The following is a 20,020-nucleotide window of genomic DNA, read 5'->3' as shown; positions in this document are numbered from 1 at the left end:
GGATTCCCTATCTATTGTAATAAGAAATAGCTCTATGTAAAACTATTTTTTGTTTTTCTTTATCTTACAGCAATCAGCATGATTCTTTCTTTCAGATTTCTTATATAAATGTCAATCTGGCTAGAGCTTGTAATATTTCCTGATCTCACTGTCACTCAATATACCAAGTTCTTTAAAATTGTATCCATTGGCTACGTCCTCAACAGTCATTTAACACATTTCTTAGTTTTATCCTTTTAGTTCAGGTAGCTTTTTACTTAAATTCCTTCCAGCACACTGGACGATTTTGCTCCCTGGTATTGCCTGTTATTTTGAAAACTTGCCTGAACCACCACTGTCAGTTCTCCTACATAAAAGTAGCCCTTTTTTTGCCTTTTCACCTCTATGCCTCCTTATAGCCAGTTGCTTTTAGTGTGACATACTTGACAGATCAATACATTCTTAAACAGTTCTGTTACTTCCCTTTATTTTTCCCATATGTGATTTTGCTGATGTTCCCTTTAGGTGAAAGTTCTTAATATTACTCTCCAATACAATCAGTGAGGTCCTTTCACTGAGAACCTTTTTTCCCTTTTCCAGGAAGAGCAGAGCACTCCCTGCATACAGGACATGCAGGTAAAATACTTGACACCTTTAGCAGGAATTAACACCAAACTGAGCTGTGGTTTGAAGAGAAGCAGCGCTGTCAGAGGCTCATTCGTGCTGCTGAGGGTGTCCCCTCGACACTCAAATCTACATAATCTCTTCTAGCATTGCCAGCCCCAAGGACTCAAACAACACCCCCAATACTCACAGATGGAGCTTTCCCAAAACCATAAACACTTTCTTGAAAGACAGATATGCAAATTGCCCTTGGCACTTCAGACCAGATGTCCAACCTGTAAGAACTCAGAATACTGCCTATCACAACATTAGTTTCTTAAACCAGACTGAAAAATAAAGCTTTTCCCTGTAAAAGCTTTTCCTTCACTTTCATAATAACAAACTCTTGCTAATGTATTAAATGTCACACAAAACAACAAATCAGCAGTGATCACTTTTTCATGTATCATTCCCATGCATGTCACCTAGATACATTAAAGGAGGAGAAAAGTGCTTCCCAGAAGTTCAAAGGATTCAGCTGTTGACTTAAAATAGTCAGCAATTTCTATATGTCATAGAAAATATTGAACAATTCTCTGCTCAAAATTTTTCAGTGTAAATGATAATGTTATGAAGGTTTTCCTTCTGATGATGTCTTAGTAAATGCACATGCATCCAAGTTTTGACCAAAATAGAAGCAGTTTAGTCAGAGATTATAAAACTTGTGCAACTGTGGAAGGAGAGTACACCAAAAGGCTGATATTTATTGGTAGAGTGCTACTCTGAATTTTAAGCTGTTTTTTGTTACGCTTGCCTACTTACTTGTGCTCCTGTCTTATTTCCTGGGAGAAATGCCAAAAAAATAAAGTGACCTCTGTATACTAACTATTAAGTATGTCACATCATGCTACTTAAAATATGTTACAACTTGGTTGGCACAGAAATACATTTTGTTCTCTTTGAGAACACATATACCCAGTACAATGAAAATTCACAGCCCCAGCTTCTTGGGAATAAAGAAGTCAGTTCTAAATATGGCTTTAGACAGGGGTTCAGCTGCAGCATTACAAGCTATGGGAAGGCTAGCATCTTAACCCACAAACAAGATAATTGATAATGGGACAGTATTTAAAACAAGCACAGATCTTGCTCAGATTAAATTAATCCAAGTTGGGGATTAAATGACCTGTAAAGCTACAAATTATTCTTTAGAAATCATTCCAAGCCGCAAACACATTGAAGACATGCCCTGACTTTACCTAAAGCACAAACAAATACAGTGCAGATTCACAATCATAGTGATTGAGTACACAGTATAAAGAAAACACAGCTATAAAAAAGTCACTGTTTTACAGAACGCAGCTGGTAGATAGATTTAAGGAGTAAATGAAGATGCTGAGGAACAAGTGACTTCTGTAGGCCTGGAAGATGCCAAGACATAAAGTGAGCTGCAAGGGGTGAACAAGAAGAGGGACCAGAGAAAGCCTGCAAGAAAATAGCCAGGGATGGGAGCAGGGATAAAAGTCTTTGCTGTAAATAGGGAGGTCTGCCCTGCAGCCTATTCTGCCATCCCCATGTCTGCAAGACAGGCAGAGGAGAGTTTGTCATTGTCACCCACAGCCAAGCTTGACCCGGGCACCTGCTTGGCTGTAGGGCTCTGCCGAGCAGCCTTCCAGGAGCAGCACTGCAGCTTTGAGAATCTGCTTTAGCCAGCGCCACTGAAACGCAAGTGGACGGCTCCATCTAGAGGCAAATATCCCCTGAGCTGCTGAAATGGCACCATTGCGACTGAAGTATCTCTTTCTCCACAAGTCAGAACCTACTCAAAATAGCACTCCGAGCTGCGGTCCTCTTGGCAGGGATGTCCACCAAGAGGGAGCAAGCTCCATCTACCTCACCTTCCGCAAAGGCTGAGCAGTTGAAAATAAAGCCAAGCTTTCCCTGAAATCCACCTCTCAGTTTGAATGGTCTCCCACAGCAAGCCTGCCAGATCGATTCTGTGGCATCCATCAAATGACACAGATTGAAGGCTTACTCTCATTCTGAGGGCAAGAATGGGTCCCAGAGGCAAAGGGTTCCTGCACTCCTTTGCTACGTGTGTCTCATAAGAAATACAGAGTGTTTCCCACTAATATCTTGATAAGCACATCTATATTCAGTATAAAATAGAGCACCAGCAGTTAATATGAAGTTAAAGAAATGTCTCAAAAAATAATGAGATTATCAAAGAGAATGTTTATAATCCTTTATGTTGCAAAAGCCTTCTCTATTGAATAAATATCAAGCTATTCTTTTCTGTCCATCAATTAACAAATATCTCCAACCACATACTGATGAGGATCACAGGAGCACCAAATCACACACTTTAAAAATATAAGCAAGTCTAACTTCATCCTCTCCATTGCTGGGGTATGGTATAGTGCCAGGCTATTCTCACTGAAGTGTTCCTCTTCTTCACTAATCAAGAAAAAGAAAAAAAAGCCCTTGAGTAGATGTCTCTGAAAGCCCTTTTCTCCCAGTCACAAGCCAAAACATGTACTGCAATGTAGCTTTGAAAGCTTAATGTCACTGTAGCTTAGTGTACTCCTGAAAGGGCTTTTTTAAATAGGCAGCAACCAGTTACATGAATATAATTTTTCCTGTTCACTGTTTTCAGGCTTGTGGGGTATGTATCACCAAATATGCACTTTTTATAAATCATTATGTTTAGATTCAGACAAGCTGTGTATCTGAGCAACAGCACAGCAAGGAGCGACTGCTGTCTATGCATTACACTTTCTCAGATTACTCATTTATTATACAATAGTGTCCTAAATTTTACCCATCGCTTTATTCTGGTGTTAGGGAGGAAGAAAATTTGAATTCAAACTAGTTTACCTTTTCCATAATGATGCAAGTTAGGTATAAGTAGTTAAGATTAAAACTGGTGAGCTGATTATTGTAAGCAAGACATGGGGGAGTGAGGGGTGAGAAAAAAAATAATGCTCCTTTTCCTATAAAAATTAATTGCAAAAAAGTCTGCTCCTTTCTTAACCTATTCTTTTTCTGTGTTTTACTCATTTTAGACATATTTTTGCAATAAGAATACAAATCTAAATGAACACATGCAGAGGCAATATTTTACAGATCTAGGTTAGGTTTTGGGTTTCTTTTAGGGGTATATATTTCATGAAGCATTGTTTATTTTACAGGATTCATTGCTGAAAACAAAACTAGCAAACTACACAGTCATTTCTTCCTTGACTTCTTCCTACTTCAGGAATTCAGATCCAGTTTGCTGTTACTCAAAACAAAATTACTTGCAGTAATGACTCATATTTTTGTGGCAGCAAAGAATATAAGATGTATGTCTATTTATGTAGCATATGCATAATAGCACATTGAAAGTTTTTTAAGGTCTCTTCTAAGAGAAGTGCAAGAGCATGGATGGAGAAAAAGCTCATTGGAGTCAAAGGAGGGCCCCAGTGGACTCTCACATGTGTTTGCAAATACATACATGTACAATGACACTGAATATGTGCAAACACCTATGGGAAGAGCTGAGTATCAATCAAACAAAAACATCAGAGCTAACCTCCAAGAGGCTCTAGTGATTAGTAATCACTTATGGTCAAAGACATTCCCACCTTGCAAGGTCAGCTTCATCCCTTGGCTTCAGACCCAGAACAGACCAGTCCTCAAGCGAGTCCTGCCTCTTTGCAGTGTTTGGCATTGCAGTGTCCAGCACTGATTTAAATCCATGTCTCAAAAAACAGTGTCCTAGGTGGTCACAGAAACTGCACAATTAGTGTACCTCTGAAACATATGCCACAGCCCGAGGCTTTACCTGGGTGGTCCAAAACTGAAGAAAATACAGGTGAGAGATAGACCTCAGACTTCCATTATTGCAATAAGCTTTTGGAGGCAGTCTTTTTATGAAAACATTAATTAATCTAAATGGATAAAAGAGAACAACAGCTTAGGTCAAGATACAGTGCTCAGAAAGGTGAATAAAATATGGAGGGAGTAGCATGCTGAGAAAGATGGAGAAGAGGGCCTGTGTTAAAGAAGTGGATAGGGCAGAGATCGTTCACAAAAATTGAACAGCCCTCTCTGTGTGTCAGGAACACATATGACACACAAAATCCTAACAATTTTTTATATTTGGAATGGCTTAACCCTCTCTTGCTCCACCTGAAAATGGAAAAATATATGAACAGTGACTTCCGGAGACTGAGCTACACAAGTATCCATGAGTGTGATGCCAAAACTTCAAATGTCAAAATCGGAACAAGACTGAGACTATTTCAGTCATTGTAGATCAATGTTCCTGGTCTAAATTAGTCAGCTGCCTGTTATGCAAGATCATCCTCCCTGCTAGTCATTCTCACAGGGTATTTACAGAACACTACATGGGAATGGTGAGAATCTGAGTGAAGGTACTACCAGGAGGAGGCTACTTAAAAAAGAATATACTGCATAGATTTTCAGGCAGGCATTTAAGTAGACATTTCTATAAAGCATTTGCTTTTTCCCTTTGCATTATATATGCACACCTATATACATGCATACACACATGCATACACCATGTTTTCATGTCATTGCAGGTAATGTGGGAAGGAAGGCATACATAAATTTGTTTTAAAAATTTTTTCTAAAGCATGAAATACTTCTGCTACTTCTGCATAGCACAGGCTTATTTGGAAATAGCTTTCAAAATGCAGCCTTTCGAGAAAAGTATTTCACAAATCAAAGTGATTCTCTCAAAGCTTGTTTTGCCATGATCGCATTTACTGGAGTAGGAGGAAGAGGGAAATTTTGTTTTATATGATCCCAGTGGATTCAAATCTTCCCTTTTCCGGATATTTGATTCAGTGTCCTGAACTAGTTGTAAAACATCTTCTTAAAAAGTACAATATACACAAGATATTTCAGCACAATGATCAGCTGCTCTTCTCCTTCCTTTCTATCTTACACTCTCATTTCCTTACCCTCACTGGTTGGGGTTGCAATATAGTTTCATCTGTATGAGATAATTTCTGCCTGCTTAACTAATGCTAAAAGACTCCTTTTTGGAAAAATACAGAACAAGCAAAGTGATCATAAGGTGGACTAGCTAAAAAAATCTCACTGAATAGCCTTTTGCCGTTTGCATCATATGACAGGATTGCTCTGTGTGCAGAGTTATCTCAATTACTGTTCTATGAATACAGTCAAAAAGAAGGCGGGGGAAAAAAGTCAACTAATGTTCCAATTTTTAACTATTATTTTTACTGTAGGTTTTCATTTTTATTTAAGAAGTATAGTACATGAATTAAAAGACTCCTGATTGATTTTGTTAACACAGAATATAACCCAACTGCACAGATTCAGGGTCCATCTTATTTGCTGAAGCCGGGGATAGAGACCCGGAATTGTTGAACCAAGCCAAGAGTTAGGCTACTTTTGTTTGATAAATAGCATTTTTTCAATAGCACTTGACCAAAAATGCAGGAGCTTCAGCAAAGCCCGCCAAACTCCGAATGGACTGTCTGATGATTTGGCACAACTTGAGATAGTGCTGAAAGCAAGTACAGCCAAATTAGTACTTGCATTCAGTTAAAATGAAATGGACTATAATATAAATAGATCAAAATTGGGCCCAGATCCTGTAATTCACTATGCAGGCAGACTGTCAAGTGCAGAATCAGCACTTTGGTGAGCAGAAATCTAATGAGGAAAAGCTCTAAAATGCCGGAAAGAATTATTACAAGAAGAACTATTTAAATCCTCCACATAACTAGAAACACTTGCTAAATACCACAGATATTAAGAAACGAGCTAAGATCAATTACTTTGAACCTGTAAATGAGTCTTTAAATGTAGTGAAAATAATTTCATGCAACAATGTGTCAAGCCAGTTTGGAAAAAAGCGCTAAAAAAACCTTGATGACTGTGTTCATCCACAGCAGAGCAAGTGTATAATAGTTATTAAGCAGTCCTGAGCACAAGACAAGTGACACAGATTTTGGAAGAAGATTAGAGAGAAGGAGTGAAAGGTTAAACATACAAATCCCACAAAGAAAGGAATCTTTAAATGCTGGGCTTTTATGAGAATTGCAGCCTACAGTGCAGTTCCTCTGCTTCATGTTTGCTCTGAATTAGAAATAAATAAATAAATAAAGAGAAGCAGTTTAGTATTCTTAATGAACCAGTTGTATAGAGAATTCTATTTACATTAACATGATAGATTGCATCACGTTATATAAATAAAGCCTTATGCTGTGACACAAGGATCTGCTAGGAAAGTCAGAAATTCAATAGACAGAAAGGCTGTGAAAAATCTGCAAACCTGAACACCGAGGAGAAAAATGAAACAAAGGAAACAGAACATGTTTCTAGACACTTTATGGGTAAAAATAAGTACAAATAATAAAGGTACAACAACAACAACAACAGAAAGCCTTACCATGATGTTTGCACAACTGTGTGTCTGTAGCCCATGCTATAAATGTGGATACCTTCTATTTCCATCAACTCAGCCCCTCTAGTGGTCAGTACCTGAAGATCTTGCCTTCATGAGGGACACAATCTATCCGTATGTACCATTTGCTGTTGCTCCTGTATCTTGACAGATATTTTTTTCTTAATTGTGTAATTTTTTCTGGGGATATAACTTGTCACTTTTTATTAGCATTTTTGTCAGTGCTGCTGCTACATGCATACATTTAATTGCTAAGCAACAAAGGGTAAGCTCTGCACAGCACATTCTATTACAGCATTCCCTGTGCCATGCATTGTTACTAATGCACTTATATAATAGGAAATGCAAAAAAAAAAAAAAAAAAGGTAAAAATATTTCTGTTTCCATAGCATCTAGAAGCCACAACCTGAAATCAGGCTCCATCATGTTAGCCACCAGGAAGAAAGATAACAGCTGAAGATGAGGGCAAGTGGACCAATAAAAAGTGGACAAAATTTAAAAGCAGAAATGAGTTTCAGTGTTTCCAAAGAAGAATAAGCTAAGTCTAAAGCTCAGAGGTGACTACCCACCTACACCTAGTCATAATTCTCAGACATTATGGAACTATCACTGTGGCTAAAATACTTGAGGCTTTTGCAAGTGTGGTGGCCTCAATGTGGCAAGCATTACCAGTTTTCAAAAGTTTATCAGTTTGAAAGAGATACATCTGCATTGCATCAAGAAATACTCTCTTTCTCATTCTCTTTAAGTTGTAAAAAAACCAGGGCAGGCAGTATTTTCTCACCAAATGTTACAGTTCACTGTCTGCTCTTCATATCGAAATGTATATTTGCCTCTGTCATTGAAGGCTGCTGTCTCCAAAATCTGAGTTTGGCATTAACAAGGACTACTTGAGTCTATCACACAGGGACTGCAACTCTATCTTTCCTTTGTTGAAGTGCAGGTGTGTTTACCAAAGAGTTGTCTTTACACCTGAGATGTACAAGGACAGTGGTCCTTCCTTGCTCTTGGTGTGATTACCAGCCATTTTGCAGTCAGCACTGCATTTCTAGGTAGTGCCATATCTGCACTGTTCATCAAGAAGAGCTGCTTGGAAAACGAAGCCATGATTGTTTAGGTGTACAGACTTGCACAACCACATACAACTATTTTTATTTCTGCAGTTAGATTCAGGTATTGGCCCTGACTCCCTCTGTGTCTTTTTGGCATTTCCAAAGTAGCCCAAATGGAGCAAAGAGCTAGATGGGGAGACCTGGTAAAATCCTCCCAAACTTTACTTCAGGATACTATATACCAGGAATTATAGCAGGTATACTTTAAGACAGGCTTCTAGGCTATTAGCCTCAGAGATCAAGAGGAGTGCTAGGAAAAGAGGTAGTTACTTTTGAATTATGAACAGTCATGTGCACGGTCCTGCCCAATAGTGTTACTATTTCCTCTGGGTTCCAATATTCCAAACTGAAATTCCCTAATAGCTAATGTGTCCTGTCTCTTTTGGTGGGACTGAAACAAGGGCTGTAGTGTTCTGGGCACAACATCCTTTACACTCCCATGGGAAGACCAAGCAGAATTGTTCTGAATGAACCACAGCAGGAGACCACAAAGAACGTTATCAAATTCCTAAACTAATTAAGTACATCAGTACTTAATCATACAAAATGCTTCTGCATTAAGCTGCTCAACATATTAATTGCTTAACCCCTGAAATATCATTGTGAATATATGCTTTTTATTGCTATTTCATAGGAGGGGAGATGGATGCTTGGAGAGGCTATATATTTCCAAGAGCTACAGTCAAATCCATCCACATATAGACCTTGCTGGAAACCCTAGGTAAGGACAGCTGTGACAAGTCCTGCTCCAGCAGAGCATTCTTAGTTCAGAATCCCGTACAATTCTTATTTGGAAAAGACCCACAAGGATCATCGGGTCCAGTTCTTAAGTGAATGGGCCACACAGGGATTGAACCCACAACCTTGGAGCTATTAGCTCCAGGCTCTAACCAACTGAGCTAATCCCAGTTCACATTCTGTAGCATCTTGAACCAGAACAGATGCCAGGGAACCAGATGCCAACTGGAAGATCCTGTTCTTGCCTCCTGGGTGACTTTGTGAGATAAATACAGAAGAAGATTACAGAATTTCTAGCTATGAAAGAGCTCAGTGATTTCCTTAGGACCCAGAGTCCTACAGTATCTCAGCTAAGGATTCAACAGAAGGTAGCACAGAAAACAAGTCTCACATCACTGGCTTCCAGGATAGAAATTTTAAAAGCCCATCAAATGAGGTAAATTAATGGCATACTACATTATACTTGTGTGCTGATAACAGTAAGAATTTAATCTTTTTCCTACTATATAACTTCCTAGCATTCAAAAACTCCTAAATGAACAGGTGTGCTTCTACATTTCCTAACACAGAGCTCATTTCTGGATCCTCACGTTGAACATTAATATTTTCTTCTGCTTAGCTCAGGACAGCAGAATGACCTTTTTTACACGATTTTCCCTAAACATCAGTCTGAACACCAAACACATCTGGGCCTAACATAGCCTTCTTGAATTCATTTACACAAACTCATAAAACTTTCTGGGTTCAACTGTTAGTGATGATTCCAGTGTGACTGTGAAGCATTAGATACACAACACAGTCTCTGAATGTGAACTGCAGTGACAACATGTGCAATATAGCCAACAGGGAGGGAAAAGAAAGGCTATATATGACCATCTTAATGGTCACACATTTTACAGAACAGGGTTCTAACAAATGCTTTGTTCCCCCATTTTTATAATTGCCCTTTCATGCCTCCAAAGAATTGCAGGCATAATCTGTTTGGCTTCGAGGAGGAAGTATACAGGTTATGTGCAAAGTATACAGTTCTTAGTTACAAGCTTGTGTTTTACAACTCCTTTAACTTTTGGTCAGCTCTGTATTGGTCACACAGTTGGACTAGGTAATCATTGTAGGTCCTTTTCAATTAAAATAATCTATTCTTCTGTTCCATTCTATTCCACTCCATTCCATTCCACAGTGCTGTTCACAGCAGCCACAGACCCCAGGGCAGGTAGGGTGGTGCCCAGTGCAGCTGGAGGCTGGGCATCTGCAGCAGCTGTGGACTAATGGCATTCAAAAAAGGGCTTTTTTTCCCCTACAGAGCCCCATTAAAGAGTACATCTACTTACAATAAAAATGAAAGGGATAGTAAGCCTGCACTTTGCAGACTCTTAGAACTCTTTTATCAAAAAGAGCAATCACAGCAGCAGTAGCCTTTGTTCATACTTCCCAAATCATGAGGGTTAATGGGGTCACCCTTCTAAACGAGGTGGCAAGACAAGACTGGACTCAGAAAACTATCTTTTCCTGAAAATAATAAAACTCTATAGACTTCTCTCTTTTAGAAAGGTATATTTCACGGACTAGATGCATCTTGCGTAGACCACCAGAAACAGGATAATCTTCAGCCCATACTAAGCTAAATATATATGTGTTCCTAACTCAAAACAACTTTAAAGATGTGTCACAGAAGACTGAGTCCAAGCCAAAATAGAACTGTGGATTAAAAAGACATTTTCAAAAGGTGTGTATGTAAAAGGCTCAAAGATACTTCTCAGTTCAGGAAACAAAGCTTGCATTCTGGTTGCTTTTTTCCTTTGCAGAGAGATCATTCAACAAAAGCCAAAACTAAACATTCACTGAGAACATAAGGAGCACCCAATGGGGTCCTTCCTCAATTGCAGTGCTTTAGGCATATTTAACATCAACAGTTTCCAGGTTTTTTTCTGAGCTATTACTTTCACTTTTTCTATATCCACCATTTTTGTGAGGTTTGTCTTTAACCCAATCTGCTAACACATGTAATTAGTGTGCCCACCACTGTGGGGCAAGAATTTTATCCAGCAGCCAAATAAGGAGCTGAGTAGTAACTGTGAACTTTATTGTTGCAATATTAATAATTTAAATCTTCTATAAAACAGTTTGCTAGGGATGGGCATGAGGGAGCAAAACATTATAGTTAGTTTAGTACCTCGGAGTGATGAACAGTAGAGCACATCTTCAAGCATCTCCAAATCAATGCTTTCTTGCTTGTAAGGCAGAGGCAGGAATTTTTTATTCACAAGATTTCAGAAATGGCTAAATGCAGCTCAAATGACAAAACTTTTAGAATATGTAGTTTACTTAAGCTTTGAACATGATAGAATCTGTTGAGATTTCCACATCAGAAAAAAAAGGGATCTTCAGCTTCTAAAGTAGTGAGGTGTAGTCAATCTCTACTGTATTCTAAATTTTGCTCTCATTATAGTAACTGAAAAATCCTTCTCAATTCCAAACATTTCCATCAGTTCAAAGCGGGGTGGAAGCGGAGGACATCCTACAAAATCTGTATCAATAATTTGAGGGTGAGGGGACAACAGTAAAATTCTAGGAATGATTCAAATCTCAGACTAATATCTCTCTGCATGGATGCAACAAATATTTGATGAACTTTTATCGTTCTGTAGAAAGAGCTTTTTGACATATGTCAGTGAAAGAGGTCTTAGTCTGCTGGTTTCATTTGCTTATGCCAACAAGAACAAAACACCAAAACAGAAAAATACTAATTTTCAGTGGTCTTTATTAAGATAGTTGTATTTGCACATCCAGGACCAAACTGAAAGGCTCTCATCTACATTTTCCAGAGGAAAAAAGATGGGAAGATGTAAGTGTTAAGACTGTTTTGAATGTAGGATTCTATTGTCTGTAGCTGTTGCCATCTACCAGCTCTTATGTTCATGCCAGACATTTGACAAATTTGCTTGTCTTTGTTTAGTCCAAATTAGTTCTGCAGGGGAAAAAAGACAGGAGATCTTTTGGAGAAAAAGAAATAATTTGAAACTTTCAGATATTGAAAATCAGACTGATTTTCTTCAGAAAGAATACTCACTATGATGAAGAAGGCCATCACTCATTTTCTAAAATAATTAAGGCATGGGATGAGGTGTACTTTGATTTCCTGATTATAATAAAAGTGGGAATAGTTTTTTACTGTATGTAATGTGAAGAAGAAAACAGTGATGTTCTACTGGCATGCAAAGAAAGTGTATCTGAAATAGCACTGTATTATGTACAACAGAAAATTAAGTATAGCAGGATTATGCAATATGCTGCCCCTCACCAACACTGGTAAACATCAAATGTTTTCATAAATGGAACAATAGCATCCATTATGTTGTCTCAGAACACATATGCTTCATAATTAACATTATTAGAAGAGGAAAAGTCTGTTCTGTAAAAGCAGAGCAGTTAAGTGATGCTCATAATCCCTATCATGCAGTCCATTAACCTCAGAAATTTTAAGTAGCTTCGTAGTCATCCATGGCATTTCAGATTTCTCACAGCTTCAAATCTGTGGGCAGCTTCACAAGCTTTTTGTAAAGTTTCTCATGACTAGGACATCTGTAAAATTCCCTCCAGACCTTTCTTCAATTCATCTTGTTTTAAGCAGTCAGTACTTGACATATCTGAATAAAGATAAAGGTACATCCCTAAAAACATGCTCTACTGAACGCAATATCTTTTTTTAAAAGACTTATTGGTAATTTTACGTGCTATAAGATATTAAAAGCATTCTGTTTCTTAATCTTACCTTTTTCTTCCTATTTCAGTGTGAGCTTTTGAAGAGCAGTATTCCCAGATGAGACTCATAGTAAGGAGTCAAAATAATCAGATATCAATCTTCTGCCTTTTACAAATTAATCCACCATTCAACACAGGTGTCCTCACTATTTATGTGAAATAAATCATTTATTTTAGTCAGATGAAAAATTGCAACACTGCCTAACATGTTGCTTAGAGACAACTGACAAATTTTCTTCCTAGATGTGTACTTGGGAAATATGAAAGGGTATAACTGGGATGCTAAATTTTGGCATAGTGTTTTTTTTGTTAATTCCTTTAGTCCACAGAGGGAACCACATTGGTTCACCTTTGTTAATTCTGATCTCATTAAACTGGCCTTCTTTTTCTACAAGGAATTGATTCAGTACTCAAGGCAATAATAATAACACCTTTAATCTACCCCTCACAAATGTACTTGTAGTCCTGACTCCTTGACAAAAATACTTCTGTACTTCTGATATATGAGATGGGCCTAGCTGAAGAAACATATGAGGATTATGTTAGAGACATTCAGAGATTTGCCTGCAGAGAAGAGGATGTCATCTCTTCCTCTCTGGCTGGCAGCACTAAATAATGTTGCACTACTTAATGTAAGATAGTATGAAAAAGATATTTAGATACTCAGAGCATGCTAATGACTGAAAAAACAGATGCACAATACACTGAATAGTATATCTCAGGGCATCCATTCAATTGTTTTAGTACTAGAGGAGAAGAAGCAATATATGCACCCTCTCAGAAGTCAAATCCTATATAACTTGCAATTCACCTTGTGTGATGAAGAATCTACATGTAGAGCTTCCAAATGGCACATGGGTGGACAGCTTTAGCTGCTCAGGATTATCCATAAAAAGACCCATGTCTGAGCTGCTGAGTTGGTTTGGGGTTTTGAATCTAATGCTTCAAATTACAGAATTTTTAAGGACTACATGTATTTGCAGTCTTATGAGCAGGGAGGAAAAAAAATCAACCAGATTTGTGATCTGAATACAAGGGAAAGGTAGTTGCTTTAGATCTTGTGTTGTACTGCACAACTAAATTTGCTAAACTCAAACTATATTTTCAGTGCCTCATTGGTATCAGGGCAGTTCTGATCTCCCAACTCCTGGTGGCCATAGGCAGCAATCATACTGAATGGCTTGTGTGCTTCAATACTGCCATGCCAAACCCTGCTATGCCAGCATGAAACTCCTTTTGGCCTCACAGATTTCCTACTCTATGTATTGGCCCAAGTTTAAGACCACTTTTTGGCAGAGCAGAACCCTAAGTCTCCAGGGATTTCCAGAAAAGGACTCTCTGGAAGGTGATCAAGCTGCTGTGTCCCTGGCAGTGCGGCAGAGCCCATGGAGCCCCCAGAAGGGCAGGAGAAGGCTGCAGCACCCCCTCCGCTTCCTGCAGCTCCCACAGGCGCCTCAGCTCCGCTCCACAGCCCACGGGGACGCTCTGAGTCACAGCTCACAACGTAAAAGCTCCATCTGCAAGAGGGTTCCTTCTCTGCAAGCAATGGGAGATGATACTCTGACTAGGGAAAAAAAAAGACAGAATGTGGCATTCATCTGAAGAATGATGCTGTACCAATGTCCCACATCCTCAGTCAACTCGACAGTTGACTTAAACTTGTCCAAATGGGGGGTGGAAGTTCGTATTTGCTTGACATGCAAGAGAAAACACTTCAATTTAAAGATAAATAACATATATAAAAACTTCTTTCTTTTTTCTTTTTTTTTTTTAATGTATACCAGTGCTATGAGTCACCTTTTTTTTTTCCCAAAGAGAACTGTAAACTAACTAAACACTAAGTATATGTTTAGTAAAACAGAATATCCAAATTTGTTAGATACACATTCTAAAGGTCATGTTCTGTAATATCACACTGATCTCCACCTGATTAAATTACCTACTGCTCCAAATTTAATGAGAGACTGAAAAGTCTCAGTGGTAATTGGGATAGACGATCTTTTAAAGAGAGAAAGTGAGTGGGTAGTTAGTTGAAGCACAGAAGAATGCTTATTAATGTGGAGGTGGAAGAAGTCCTTTCTGAGCAAAACAATTGAAGACTATTTTATTTGGAAAACACTGAATTTTTATTTGTGTTGCTTCGTTGAAGTCCTGGATACAGTATCAATTCTCTAACGTGGTAGAAAAAATGAACAGAAAAATCCAACAACCAATAATCCAGCAGTCTCTCTTCTGCCTACAATTGTATACTGTATGGTAAATTTAATGTTTCCAAATTTTTCAGTATAAAATTTGCCATTATTTTCAGGAACTCTCTAAGTGATTTGTTCCTTGCTCTGTTTTTCTAAAAAGTTTTTTACGCCAAACAAAGCCATTGTTAGGAAATCCAAGTACACAGAAAGATATAAAGACAAAGACAGTAACAACTATCTGACTGAAAATTACAGAACTACTACATTAGGAAATAAGGAATAATTTAATCTTAATTAATATAAGTTCCCTTAAAGATACTAAGTATTCTTTATGTTCTTGCAGTAAGATTATCAAAATGATTTATTGTGGGTTTGAAATGGCACTAAAGTAAACTGCTGTTAAATATGTCACTCAGTTGCTCATCAGGAACACAGTGATAAAGGGGCAGTTCTTATAAAAATGACTCTGTTTTTAAAATCATAATCAGATCTTTTTCTATCTAAAAGATGGGGTCCATTTCAAATAAGTATTATTTAAAGGAAATCACATGAACTGTGTTATATAAAAGATCAAGCAAGGAAATTGCAATAGATATTCTGGGTTCATAATCAACAGAATTACTGATATTTTTATGTCTTTAAGCCTGAAATTCTACTCCTATTTTACTCTGACTGAAAAATGCATATCAGATTCCAGACTGACTTTTTTGAAGTTAGAATTTGCCATGAAAGCAATGTTTAAATTTATATATATATATATACACATATATTTTAAAAATAAAAAAGGAAGCACTTAAGCCACTGCTTTAAAATATCATTAAAAAGTGGTAATTCAGTGGTTCTGAGTTAAAGGGAAAAAATAACAAGAAAAATCTTTTAACTCTGTTTTAGTTCTGTGAAATTACTAGTCCAGCTGTTAGGAGCTATGACAATGACAAGTCTGGGATCCTCAGGTCCCAGACAGGAGGACTGCACAAGTCCTCCAGCATAAAAGCTCTTTCAGAAGCCATATTTGATGTTCCTTGTCCATTCTGTTCCAGGAGCATGTCAAAATACAGATGAATGTGGTTCAAGACTGGGGTTAAAATCTGTCTTCAAGCAGATGACTGTAGTTTGTTGCTCAGTTGAAAGGTTGACTTGTTTTCTAGTTCCCAATTTTCTTTGCTTTCAGAGCAGGTATTTTATTTAGAGTCATATCTGGCTGAGTGAAAAGCACAGACATCAACTACTTGGTATAAAATGCCTGACAAGGTACTTGGGAGAGTAGCAAAAGGTACAAAACAACAGCAAACTCAAGCTATAAGCAGCAGAAGAGATTGAAGCATGAGCAACCACCAGCATAAGCAACCTGGCCTCTTCCCAAGCTGCCAGGAGAAATGAACTTCAGTAAAAAGTTTTTCCCTCTTTAAGAGAAAGCAACTGTTGGTTCAGGCAATTCCCACCAGGTCTATTATTATTTACAATGGAGGCAGACATCACTCTTGGCTCTAGCTCAAGGATAATAGGGAGAGGAGGAGAGCTCCAACAACTTTCAGAAGAGAAGAGGCGTAACTCTTCACAGCACATTCTTGGGTGCAATGAGAAGGGACTTCATTGCTAATTATGGCTTATTAGTGCTATTGCATTTTAAGTTATCACAGAAGGGGTTCGGGTTAGAAAGTACATTAGTATTTTGAAAATATTCTGACTTACCTTTCCCTGAAGAGACTAAAGTCCTTTTGCCACAAAACAAAATTACCTTTCTCTAGCCAAATGGTGATAGCCTATCTCCACAGGCATAGATAAGTTACCCCAGTCCCTGATAAGAGGTCTGCTCTACCCTCAGACTGAGAAATTTTACGCAGAAAGGCTACCCTCACACCAGCTCATGTCCTGTGATAGGTACAAGAGGCACAGCAGAACAAGATCTGCGCAGGTGAGAGGTTCACAGAGTTGGCATAACCTGCATGGGAACTGCATCCATCAATAATTCAAGTCAACACTTCAGCTCTTCTAACTTCAGGAAGGGTCACATAGCACCTGCTTCCTGGTCATGCCTGGAGGCAAGGTAGTGAGATGGCACCAGCTGGGGGCTTCTGCTGATGCTTGGAACATATCATGGCCTCACTCCAACAAAAAGGAAGCATGATACGTTAATTATCCCTTTACCTCACCATATGCTCTTGACAAGTGAGGGGTTTTGGACCTGTTTGAATGTGGTTATGTAATTATGACTGAACTCTATTCTGAGGTAGAGGAAGCTTGGAGAGGTGCCTCCTCCCTCTCCCTTAAGCATGGGACAGTGAGGAGCACCCATGGCTGAGACAGCTTTTTGTCTTTAAGTCTCTCCTCATTTTACAGACTTTGAGGAAAAATAAGAATGTTTCTTCTGTAACTGAATTTTCAAGCCTATGTTTACCAGATGGTTTTCAATTCCGGGAGGAGGGAAGGAAAAAAAAGAAAGCATAACTAAAAAGAGAGAAAGAACAGAGATTGTAAAAGCTAGCCTAAATGCTTGAGTCATAATATTTCTAGGACTGTTTCCATTGCCCAGATTCCAGTGGCATTATAAGATCACCATTTAGTAATCAAGTCTGCAAATCACTGTCTTGAAGAAAGACAATCCTGGACAGAATAGAGAGAGGAGAAGCAGGTAAGAGCAAGACAGTTACAATTACTAAACCAGAAAGTGGTTATTCATTTCATCTCTAAAGAGAAAACATATTTTATTATTCACTCTGTCTAAACTCTGTTCTGCAAGCCTGGTTCTTTTATACATTGAAGACTGCATTACTGAGGTACGAAATGAATATAAATAACATTTACATTCAACTCATAGTTCGTAAGTCAAAAGGCTTAAGAATGCCAAGTAGATAAATCCAAACAAACCTAATTTCACGTTTAGTGATAGTGAGATACAGGAATAATAAAGCATGACAATATAACAGTGGAAAGGAAAAAAAAAAAAAATCCCTGCACCATGTTGGGTTTCATTTTATTCTCTGAGAGGTACACATTGCAATTAATTGTGCAGGCTATATACTAAACATGAACACTTAGTCATGGAAATCACTGTCAGTTAATTGATTACTGTCAAGAATCTGCTCATCACAGAACTTGTTTCTTCTTCATCCACTTTAACAAAACTGAATATTAATGCACAACAAAAATAGTAGTCTATGCATGCAAAACTTATGTGTTTCACTGAAGACACCCCCACTTCCTCCTACCAAACAGCTGTGTACAATAGTATATTCCAAAAAAATTTCTTTAATGCTAGAACACCAAAGAATAGGTGAGGTAAAAGGAAGTCTTTTTGTCAAATGCCTTTTTTAGTAAAGGCACTTGCATGTATTTTTATTTACAAATTTAAAAGTCGGTATCATATTACATAACTTCTTTCAGGCCAGAATTATTTTACAATTAAGCTACCATCTGAATGAGTCTTTAAAGAATTATTGGCACTTTCTACTCCATCTATTGGTGAAATATATAGAAGCAACAGAAGAGATCTGACTAGGAAAGTATGCATTATGGATAGACATACAAACCTGTTATTAATCAACTATTCATGAGTACAGCCGGAGCAGAGACACATTGAGAAGTGCACTTTCAGTCCAAATAGGAATAGTAAATCTCCAAATGGATATCTAAGCTAAGAACGATATCTAAAAGCATCTATCTTGTTGGTAGCACCAAATAAAGTATGTAGTATCTTGCTATGTGCAAAGACATGGTCTGAAATGCAAGGCTTCTGACAGTTCTGTTATGGAGAAAACTTACATGATGGTGATATATCTCTTGTCTCAATGTCCTAAATTTAAGCCCACAAGCTCATGCTAATGTCTTCATCCATTTCAGCCTGTAGGGAATTTGCACAAGATGGCATTCACCAAATAGGGGTAATTTCAGTGCTACAATGGGTGGTTCTGGGATGATTTATTTCAGGGCAGGTTTTTCATACAGCGCAAACTGCAACTGCTTAGTGGCGTACTGCAGAGCCTCCTGGCTGGAAGCACATGCAATGACCAGGCATGTAGAATGAGCACCAGTTTTCTTTCATACTACAGGAAGTCAATACATGATGACCAAGTGGTATTCTCACAAATCTGATCCATTTTTACTAATAAAATATTCTCGGTGATTCTTCTTTAGATTGCGCCCTGGGCCTTCTCTTTGCTTATTTACCTGTTTGTTGTGCAGTGTCCTGAGTGTGTACATACTGCTTACCCATCTATCACTAACTTTAAATCAGCTTCCTCCGGAACTTACAGAAGCCATTTCCTTACTGAAGGACAGTGGAGCTGTGGCTAACACCCCTGAATGAAATGGCATTGCACTGGAACTTTAGATACAAGATAATCATTATTTGTCTGTACAGAACTAAAGAAAACAAATAGGATTTTCCAATTTTTGATTTTAAAAAAGCTTTGGTCCCAAAGCTTTGCTTCAAGAAAAAGGTGGCTGAAAGCAGTACAGTGATTGCTAAAGCCCTTGCATCATTGAGCAGTGGCAGAATTGAGTATCTTCCCCTTGGACCACTACAATGAACTCATCATACTTCAGCAAGGGGTTCACAATGACCCATTCAATGCAGACAGCAGTCAAGCTCTCCTGGCAAGCACTGTTCAAGATGACACAGAAGGTAGGTCAGGTTGGGGCTTGCACCTGACTTTAACATACAGCAGAGGGAAGAGGCAGAGATGAGAAAAAATAGGGTAGAGGGAACCTGTCCTGTATTTTTTAAAGAAAAGAGTCAACATGTTTCCCATGGGCTGGGCATAAATGGAACAGTGTGCTCTGTTGCTAGCCAGGAAACAGATAAAGTTGCATGGAATTCCAGAAAGAAGAGCCTGTTGGAGATACTTGTTCATCTTGACAATTGCACAGACAAGTGGAAAACCTCATGTGAGAACTACTCCTAAAAGGAAGCTGTGGGTTTCTCCACACAGACTTCCCACATACTGATGTTTCCCAGGGCGCAGTGTTGGGGCCAGCCCTGTTTAATATCTTTATCAATGAACTGGATGAGGGGATTGACGCTTCCTCAGACAGTTTACAGATCACACCAAGTTTGGCAGCCTTGTTGATCTGCTGGAGAGTAAGAAGGCTCTGCTGAGGGATCTGGACAGTCTGGATCAATGGCTGAGGCCAATTCTATGAGGTTCAACAAAACCAAGTGCCAGGTCCTGCCCTTGGGTTACAAAAACCCC

The 20,020-nt window shown here is 38.4% G+C and overlaps 1 protein-coding gene across 12 annotated transcripts in view; it reads right to left on the bottom strand.

Annotated features, from left to right (window-relative positions):
* DLGAP2 (DLG associated protein 2) overlaps positions 1-20,020 on the bottom strand; it is a 458,740-nt gene that overhangs the window by 331,489 nt on the left and 107,231 nt on the right. For 3 of the 12 annotated variants that reach the window (XM_042016310.1, XM_042016313.1, XM_042016312.1), the window contains exon 1: positions 7,010-7,292. The exons of 4 other annotated variants lie outside the window; for them this stretch is intronic. In XM_042016310.1, the coding sequence (XP_041872244.1) occupies positions 7,010-7,012 (3 nt within the window). In that variant the 5' untranslated portion in view covers positions 7,013-7,292. Of the gene's footprint in view, positions 1-7,009; positions 7,294-20,020 lie in introns of those variants that run through there. 5 more of the 12 variants (XM_042016323.1, XM_042016320.1, XM_042016309.1 and 2 more) reach the window with 4 other exon arrangements.

The sequence above is a fragment of the Corvus kubaryi genome, unplaced genomic scaffold (assembly GCF_017639235.1).
Source record: "Corvus kubaryi isolate FWS band 111438036 unplaced genomic scaffold, C.kubaryi_AGA036_p1.0 split3-73, whole genome shotgun sequence".
Lineage (NCBI taxonomy): Eukaryota > Metazoa > Chordata > Aves > Passeriformes > Corvidae > Corvus > Corvus kubaryi.
The sequence above is the reverse complement of the archived record's forward strand: the minus strand, read 5'-3'. Positions and strand labels throughout refer to the sequence as shown.